The sequence below is a fragment of the Frankliniella occidentalis genome, unplaced genomic scaffold (genome assembly GCF_000697945.3).
Source record: "Frankliniella occidentalis isolate FOCC.00 unplaced genomic scaffold, Focc_3.1 Scaffold511, whole genome shotgun sequence".
NCBI lineage: Eukaryota > Metazoa > Arthropoda > Insecta > Thysanoptera > Thripidae > Frankliniella > Frankliniella occidentalis.
In genome coordinates, this window is record NW_026267628.1 from 31674 (window position 1) to 41217 (window position 9544).

The 9544-nt window shown below is 43.3% G+C and overlaps 3 protein-coding genes across 3 annotated transcripts; 2 read left to right on the top strand and 1 right to left on the bottom strand.

Annotated features, from left to right (window-relative positions):
* The first annotated feature begins 5351 nt into the window (after window positions 1-5351).
* LOC127751481 (uncharacterized) lies at window positions 5352-6086 on the top strand. Its single transcript, XM_052275119.1, has 3 exons — window positions 5352-5612; window positions 5711-5811; window positions 5892-6086. Exons 1-3 carry the CDS (start codon window positions 5522-5524, stop codon window positions 6084-6086), a joined length of 387 nt encoding a protein of 128 aa, XP_052131079.1. The 5' UTR covers window positions 5352-5521.
* Window positions 6087-6121: 35 nt separating this feature from the next.
* LOC113212589 (uncharacterized) lies at window positions 6122-7132 on the top strand. The gene is made up of 3 exons (XM_026431354.2): window positions 6122-6457; window positions 6530-6757; window positions 6834-7132. Exons 1-3 carry the CDS (start codon window positions 6122-6124, stop codon window positions 6930-6932), a joined length of 663 nt encoding a protein of 220 aa, XP_026287139.1. The 3' UTR covers window positions 6933-7132.
* Window positions 7133-7251: 119 nt separating this feature from the next.
* On the bottom strand, window positions 7252-9513 carry LOC127751480 (uncharacterized). The gene is made up of 5 exons (XM_052275118.1): window positions 9044-9513; window positions 8812-8952; window positions 8601-8717; window positions 7819-8509; window positions 7252-7744 (listed from the first exon to the last, which is right to left on the bottom strand). Exons 1-5 carry the CDS (start codon window positions 9266-9268, stop codon window positions 7404-7406), a joined length of 1515 nt encoding a protein of 504 aa, XP_052131078.1. The 5' UTR covers window positions 9269-9513; the 3' UTR covers window positions 7252-7403.
* Window positions 9514-9544: the final 31 nt, after the last annotated feature.

Consider the following 9544-nt stretch of genomic DNA (forward strand, 5'->3'; position numbering starts at 1 on the left):
GGCTGGAGGGCGGTTGCTCGTAGGTATCAGACGACGGGTTGCCTATGTGACGGGCTGGGACTGTATGCATCACACAGAATCCTCGTGACACTGAAATCACCACACAAAATAGCATTTTCTGTGTCATGAGGATTTTGTGTGGTGATTTTCTGTGTCGTAAGGATTCTGTGAGGTGGGGGAATTGACTTTGTGTCGCGAAGATTTTGTGTGATGACTTGATATTTTCATGCGCCCTCGGCCTCGGCCCTGCAAGGGGCCGTTCGCAAATTACGTCACGCATTGTTTTTTTTTGGAGGGTGGGGGGCGGAGGTCTGGGCAAAGCGTGGTGTACGTGTGACGAGGGGGGAGTCAACGAGATCGTGCATTTTGTGAGGTGGGCAGTGGAGGGAGCGCTATATGCAGTTAACAATTTGAGGCTTACATACATAAGAAGGTCCATCCTAGTGTTACAAATCATGTACATTAAAGTCAATTGAAAATATATCATTTTGCTTTCAAAAACTGTAATTTTCGTTCTTGCATATTTTAACTGATATTATTTTTGATTTGTGAAAAAGTGACGTCACGCGGAAGGGGGAGGGAGGGGGGAGGGGGTGGCCTGCAGATGATGTGTGCGTGATTTACACGGTAAAAAGGTTTTCTTGGATTTCAAGACTATTTCGTGGATTTCAAGGACGGGTGGATAATTTCCAGATAGACCCTTGAAATCCCAGGGTCTGCTTTGAAACCATTTTCTTCCAAGGAAAAGCCTTGGAATATTTGGTCGGATATGCAAGGGGTTGCCTTGGATTACTAGACGAAAATTCCAAGGCTTTTCCTTGGAAGAAAATGGTTTCAAGGCAAATCCAGGCATTTCAAGGGTCGATCTGGAAACTATCCACCCGTCCTTGAAATCCATGAAATAGTCTTGAAATCCAAGAAAAACTTTTTACCGTGTATGGCCCCTATGTGCCACCGGGAGTGTGAATGACGTTACTGGTCACTCCTAAAAGCAAGTAGGTGGTTCGTCAAGATACCTTTAACCTCCCTTTCACCACCCGTCTAGGGCCGAAATAGTTTTGGTAATTTCTTCTACGATGGTCCACGGAGTATGGATAATGTCCCTGGTGAACTCCCACCAATTAAAACCTACACCAAGATAGCCTACCTTTCACTTCCCTTTCAACACCCGTTTTTGGCCGAAATTGTTCCCGTGTTTTGCCACGGTGGTCCACGGAGTATATATGATATTCCTGGTGAACCCCAGAAACTTAAAGTTAAATCGAGATACCTTTCACCTCCCTTTCACCTGCTATTTACCATGCAAATTGGTCTATGTTTTAATGTCACGCTAGTCCACGGAGTGTGAATGATGTTGCTTACCACCGTGGTTAGACCGTCCCAAAAAACTGCTGTTTTCAAAAACTGCTCGGGACACATTGCCGCAGTAAACGGACTGACTAGTAGATACTGAAACAATTTTTTTCCGATTTTTTGAGCTGAATTTAGAGGTCGCGCATGAATTTTTAACGTTTTTTTAACACAAAAACTGCGATTTTGCCGGAGTTAAAGAGTTGCAGCCTCCCCTGGACGCTCCCTCATCATTCTGATGACGCACACTGTTCCCCTCTATCCCTCTCTTGCCCCTATCACTTTGCGGGGTGTCTTAACAGCCTTTGGCCCCTGTAAAATTATATCCCAAGAGAAGAAAGTAAAGTCCGAAACAATGGTTCAGAGCCATACACAGTTGAAAAAAATTGTCAAATTATCATACTCTCTGTGATGACTAGCTTGTTAGAAAAACACTACCATTCGTTTTCATTGGCATGTGACAAAGTTCCCTCTATTTTGACCGTAGTAGTCCATAACAACGATTCCTACCTTTCACTATGTTGTAATACTACAACAAAACCGTTGGAATGTTTGATAGTAGCAAGATATATCGTTACAGAACGAACAAGTTTGTGTTATTACAAACTTATGGTGCTGGTAGACGTAAGTGACCACTGTTTTGAAATTAAAAATTGTTTCAGAAAATTTTGTGAACGATGTTGGATTAAAACATGTTTTGTTTTTTATCAGCATTTGTTGCTATCAAACTTTGCATCAAATGTGTTCTAAATTTACAACACCATCATTGCTGCGGGCAATAACAGTACAGTTAGAATGTACAGTTTAGTTTATTCCCAATCAACTATTTTAAATGACACAGGTTTAAAACCAAAAGTAAAAAAAAATTGCCATAAAATATGTGAAAATCCCACAAACAGCCGCACGGCCGATAGGGCGCGTAGCGCCGACCCCGACGGCAAGAATTCCACATTACTCTATTGTTTTGGTGTAATGTTCGTTGCTAGTTAAGGTACTCCTCACCCTCACAGACGCAATTTGAGTTATTATAAATCCCTTTTGGGCTATAAAAATGAAGTAAGCATGCGGTTCGGACCCCCGCAAAGTGATAGGGGCGAGAGAGGTATGGAGGGAAACAGTATGCAGAATCAGAACAGTGTAGGACCGTCCGGAGGAAGCTGTAACTCGCCAATTTCCGCAAAATCGCAGTTTTTGTGTTAAAAAACGTTAAAAATCCATGCGCGACCTCCAAATTTAACTCAAAAAATCGGAAAAAAATCGTTTTAGTATCTACTAGTCAGTCCGTTTACTACGGCAATGTGTCCCGAGCACTTTTAGAAAACAGCATTTTTTTGGGACAGTCTAACCGTGGTAAACACCGCAGAAACAATTTCAGCACGAAATGAGTGGTGAAAGGGAAGTGAAAGGTATCTTGATATACCTTCTTTCTGTTAGGAGTGACCAGAAACACCATTCGTACTCCGTGAACTCGCATTGGCAAACAGCATAAACGATTTTGGATGGCAAATTGCTGGTGAAAGGTAATTGAAAGGTATCTGAATGTACCTCATATTTACTACAGGTTTACCGGGAATATCATCTATACTCTGTGGCCCACGCTGGTAAGAAGCAGCAACGATTTCATCCCGAAATGGGTGGTAAAAGGGAAGTGAAAGGTATATGGATATACCTTGTTATTGCTAGAAGTGACCAGAAACACCATGCGTACTGCGTGGACTAGCATGGCAAACAACATAAACCTCTTTCGATGACAAATACCTGGTGAAAGGGAAGTGAATGGTGCCTTGATTTAACTCGTAATTGTTGAGGGACACCGGGAATATCATCCATAGTCCGTGGACTACCGTGGTAAGAAGCAGAAACAATTTCAGCCCGAAACTGATGGTGAAAGGGAAGTGAAAGGTATCTTGATATACGGCTGTATTGCTGGGAGTGTATTCAACTTGCAGTTGCACGCACACTTAGCTTATCAGTAAAGTACGGTGATGCACCAAGATTCACAGCTTACGGTGAAAATAAAACCGTAAGCTACGGCGGTGCAGGGTTTACTAAAACACTGCATCTGGCGGTGATATTCTGTGTATGCTTTTAACAGTGTATTCTCAGAGCGACCGATCCGCTACTCTTTTGTCTTCCGCTACACTCCGCCACCACCAGATGCATCCCTCCTAATCCCACCATCCGGGCCCCGTCAGCGGGCCAGGTCAGCCGGGCCGCCTGGCCACCGGGCCCCCTCCTCCTCTTATTGCGTTGCCGCCCCCTCCCTCTCCTCCCCTCGGCGTGACCAAGGCGGTTGCAGGCTACCGCCTCTCTACAGGTTGTAGAGGTTCATTCGAGGTTCATCGTTATGTTCAGGGAGGTATTTGCCTGACCGATTTTCAAGGCGTTTCAGAAAACAGCCCAGTAAATCTAGAACCTTCAAAGGTTGTCCTGGTATAACTACCAGACCGTACCACTTCGAAGTTCGAAGGCTGTGCGCTAAGATTTCACGTAATTTATAAGTCGATAACTTTGAATCGCCGTGGAAATTAATTGGCTGAGCGAGCGAAGCCTATAACTCCAATGTGATGATCAAAAAGTTTCGTGCCTGCCTGCACTGGAAATGCAAGTGTGTGAATGTCGCTCACCTGCAGGTGAGCGACATTCACACACTTGCATTTCCAGTGTGGGCGTGTGTTTGTCTGTCTGTAATCACCATAACTCGAGAAAGGATTGAGCTAGGTACCTGAAATTCTAAGTGTAACGTAATATTATAAAACGCAAGAACTGTATTGATTTTTAGCCCTCTAGCTCAAAAATTGGCTGAATTAAGCTAATTAATAAGCATTTGGAAAATTTTGCTAATTTTTAAATATTTTTTGTGGTTTCCAAAGGGGTAACTCGGCAAAGTAGAACTCGCAGTACTAAAATTTCGCCCGTTTGGCGCTATCTCTCACAGTTTGGGCGCCAGAGGAAGTTTTCCACACGGAAATGACCCGAAAACATTTCAATGTTTTTTTCTCAGATTTTTGATGGTCTCTAGTGGGGTAACACGTGAAACAAAACACAGTTGCCGCTATCTCTCTCGCACACCGACCGGTCGCCGACCGATCGCTCACCGACCCACCTTTCGGACAGAGCCTAGCTGATTCGTGAGATATCGCGAAGCCCGAAAGGCTGCTACGCAAGACGTGGTCAGGCATACATCTACCTAGTTAAATCTAAACGCATACACCACACCCGATCTCGCAGTGCGAGAAAGCACCTAGCCGCCCTTGCCCTTCTCAGGTCGATGGGCATGGTCGTCGCCGCTGAGACTCAGCCCGTCACATAGGCAACCCGTCGCCTGATACGAGCAACCACCCTCCACCTCCAGCCGCTTGGCTGCCGGGCCACGCCAGCAGCGTAACCTAGCGGTCACCCCCACCCGCCCGAGCCGGCTGATGGACGGAGTATCGCCGACGGCATGGATGAGAAATTCTACGACCCCCAAGCGGCAGCTGAGGGAAACGCGGTTCTGACCGCCCAGCAAAGTCGCTGTTTTGACCGGAGCCGCTGTTTTGTCCGAACCGCTGTTTTGCCGCTGACGGCGAGAAAAGGCGAACGCGGTTCTGACCGACCCCTCCGAAAGACGCGGTTTTGACCGGACCGCTGTTTTGTCCGAACCGCTGTTTTGACAGCGTCTCGCCCGCCCGCCCCGCCCGAGCTCGGCGCCATCCTGCAACTCGATCTCGCCAGGTTTGCCAACAGGCTCATGTTCCCAGACGTCGCCGAGGCAGTTAGTTGTTCACAATAGTGTATTTTGGCTAACGGGGGCAAAGAAGAGCGGATAGAACATAAAGATTCCTGATTGGTCGAGCCTCTATCCCCTCTATCGGCGTGACGTAGAGGCCAGATTCTGTGGACCAATCGGAAACGTTTATGTTCTACCCACTCTTCTTCTTCCTCCGTTAGCCGAAATACATTACACGACGGACACGACGCGCGGCCTGAACCCGAGGTCTGTAAAGTTAGTGCCGCCCGTCCGGCGCCCGTCGAAGCTGGGAGTGCGAGAGGGCGCTGCACTCTCACTCACTCCGTTACTCCGTTCAGTGAGAAGGCGTGCGCAGTGCGCTGGAAGATTGTTTGTTTTGGTTTTGGTTTCGTGTTGGGGCTTTTTTTGGAGGAGAGGAGATAAAATTAAGTGGACACAATGTTTGAGGAATTGGTTCTATTCGATGATGAAGAAGAGGCAATGATGTTAATGGCTGCGATTGACGACGTCTCTGACAATGATTCTGATGGTAAGCAGGAGCTGAATGTCTTATTTGTTATTTGTTTTCAAAGTACAAATTTTTTACCAGTTCTAACCTACTCTCACCTATGTCTTCTTTAATTGAAGGAGGCAAAGAGGAAGTCGTGAGCGTGGATGCTGAAGGATTTCGGAGAATGAGTAATGCTTCTTTCAAAGCAAATTTTAGGATGGATAGAGTTGTTTTTCAGGTAAGATTTAGCTTCTACTTGCTTGTTTGTTAATTTATTGCAGTGACATCTTTTGACATCTTTTGTTTTACTCCATCCAGAATCTAATTGTTGCAGTAGGTCTGCAGATGCGAAGAACCAACAGGTTGCAGAGGCTACGTACCCCTGTCGACCAAATCCTAATGATGGGTCTGTGGCCACTGTTTAACCCAGACACTTTCAGAAGTTCGGGTTTGCACTTTGAGAAAAAGCGTGTAGCATCCACGACCATTACAAACTTATTATTAAGGTGTTAAGTGAACTTGGTCCTAATTACATTAAGTGGCCAAACATGTTAAAGAGAGAACACATCAAAGCACGTTTCGAAAGGAAGTACGGTTATATTGGTGCTGTTGCATGCATTGATGGAGTACACATCGAGATCACTGCTCCTCTTGAGAACCGTGATCAACATGTCAACAGACACCATACATATTCCATGCTTGTGCAAGCTGTCTGTGACGACCAGCTGCTTTATCGAGATGTCTACATTGGTAATCCAGGGGCAATTGGTGATGTCAGAAATTTTGATAATAGCGACCTTTCTATGAACCTACTAACGGACCCTGACATGCTGTCTGAAGGAGAGCACCTGTTGGGTGATGGAGCCTATATTCTGACTGACAAGGTAGGTCAATAAAAAATGTTTTTTATTTTAATGTGCTGGGCTTAATGCTCATAATTGTCCCCTGAATTACAGTTGATGATTCCTTATGGTGACAACGGTAACATTGAACCTTGGATGAGAACTCATAATATGCTACTCTCAGCTTGTCGTGTAAGAATAGAGAACAGTTTCGCTTTGCTTAGAGCTAAAAACAGGCGCCTAAAGAAATTACCAATGACAAACCCATATCTTGTGAGATATCATATCACTGCATGTTTTACAATCACAAATTTCATCACATTGGAAGGGAATGAATGTGAGGTAAGATATCATGACACCCTTTGCTGCAGCTCCAAAATTAAATGTGAATTAGTAGCTAATGACTTCTCTCTTGTAGGGATTCACTGCCCCTGTACCTGCTCCTATACCAGAAGCTGATACAATCGTCTTCTGGAAGAATCAAGAGAACTTGGTGCTGTCAAACGTGAATTTATAGCTAATGTTCTCCATCCTCACTGAAAAATGTCTTGGGTCATAATGTTTTATATTATTGTTATAATTAACAAATTAAACAAACAAATTAAATTTATGTAAAACAATTTAGGTTGTCAAATGGAAGTACAGAACACTCGTCTGTACAACAAATAAAATAGAAATTTAGCCAATAACAAAAGTAAAATATACATGGCAGCAGCATTTCAAAATGAATTATTACAACTGATCAGGAATCTTCATCATCACTGTTAATCATTACCTTGGACTTCGAATTCTTAGTTTGGCAGTGCATAGAAATCACATCTGTCCTGCGATTCATTGCTTTTGACATTTCAAGGTAGGCTTCTGTCCTCGCATCTTGCTTGGACTTGGGCCTCATCAGCTTTGGTACCTGGCTCCGTCCCATTTTCGGCACATTATCTTCCATCACGCAATCATCTTCCATCCTGCTCTTGACCTTAACGACTTTGGATTAACCCAAGGAGACTGTCATAAGAGGATTACTAATACTATCCTTTGCCATCAGGAAATGCATGTCATCATTCCAGTACCATTCTTCTTTTTTCCTTCCAGAGACTGAGGGGCCTTCACCTCCAGTCCTTAGCTCGATTGCTGCACGATTACGGTGCAGTTTTTGTGCTGTATGGTACTTCCTTTCACAAGCAGAAAAATCTAAGTGGTACTCCTTTGCAGCCAGGATTTTAGATACTTCTTTCCAGAAAATGTCCTGATTCTTACAGTCTTCAAGAGATGAATAGTTACATTTAATTACTTTAATTAGGTATCTAGCAGCTTGATCCGAAAATACTGCACCTGGAAAACAATGCCGAAATGAAATATTGTTCAAAGGGTATGAAGTAATTCAAATATTTAAAAAATTGACCCACCTTTAGTAAACATGGCTGCTGTTGTGGCAACTTTCATGGGATCAACCAGCTGACTTTCCAGTGTACAATCTTCGCCCACTTGAAATTCTGTACCTATTAAGGTGTCAATGGACGCATCACCAAAAATTACCGTTAAGGGTAACATAAAAAGTGACTGTTGCTTGCCCCTCTTCACGGCATTGTAGACATCTAGCCAGTAACTTCTGCGCTTGATGACATCCTGCATATTTACATCAACACCCGCTTGGCGCACTTCTGCCATTAGCCGGGCATTGCCTGCAGAGAAGTTTTGTTTATTGCGAAAGAGGCGTCTTGTGAGTATTAATTTGTTTAAGAACAGCACTTTTCCAGCATCCTCCTTGATGAGGTAATCTGCATTCTTCATTTCTGTCTCATCACCTTCACCTAATAGAGAATCTACACAGATAACTTCGTTAAGATTAGCAGGTGCACGTGCAGAAGTAGCTGAGGATGAGGAAGCTTTTTCCTCAGGGTCTTTTGATGAGCAGGCCAACACTTTCTTCACTGGTATTTTAGATTTAAATATTTGGCTTGGTACTTCAGATGTGGATGAGCAGGATGCCACCTGCACCTCCGAGGTCTTTGAGGGTTTCACAAACTCCAGTGTGCTGTTAAGGAACTTAAGAGACCTCATTTCTAAGATCCCATCATAGGCCATCTTATCTTGAATCTATTAACACAGAAAAGAGAGATTAAAATTAGATATGCGCAGAGTATGACAAACACATACTGAACAACATATTGGACAAAAGCAAACATACCTTCCAGTACACAGCATGATTTTCAGTACAAGAGAACACAATCACAGACTGCCCATCAGGTGAGGCGACTAAGCCCTTTCTAACTAGCAAGGCCTCCACATATTTCTGCACCAGTGACTGCAACCAAAATTATTACCAAAAAAACTTTCCATAAATGCTTTTCATAATATCAAAAAAAATTGACATAATATATAACATAATATAACAATACCTCTTTGCCACTAGGTACATTGAGTACCATCACAGTACAGTCATTGCTGATATCATTCACAGCCTTAATACATAAACAACTGTCAACATATTCTATGCCATCTAAGGTGCGGGCTTTCTGTGCTAGGTCTACTGAAGCAAACTAAAGAAAGAAACATAAAATGTAAAATGCTGTTATATAGAAGCTAGAAAACATACCTTCAAGGAAAGAAGCCCCAAAAATTGTTACGTACTTCAAGGATACAATTATTTACATCCATAGAGTAGCTTTTAATAATTCCATCAACAGTAGTGTCTTTCTTGACAAGTTGCAACTCCTCCATTGCTGCAACAATGAAGGGTAGTAATAGATCCTGAAACAAAGTGGTTGAGTAGTGAGCACAACATACTTTCCTTATGGTGCTGCAAAAGTAAACATCAAAAGAATAACTCGTGCCTAAAAAGGTCATCAACGGCATTGTCGATCATGTACACTTTCACTCTACTGCAGTTCAATGAGTTGTCACAGTCATCCAATGATGGTGCTTCCTTATTGTCAATATCATTAACATTTTTACCAATGTTCAGGTTACACCCTCCATCATCAACAAAAGAAGGTACTTTCTCACTCGTAATATTAAAATTGTGATCAATGATCAAAGAGTTACTTCCTTCACCAGAAGCATCTTGACATTTATCAACTTTATCATCTACAAAAGTTTCTCCATCAGAGTTACTTCCTTCACCAGAAGCAT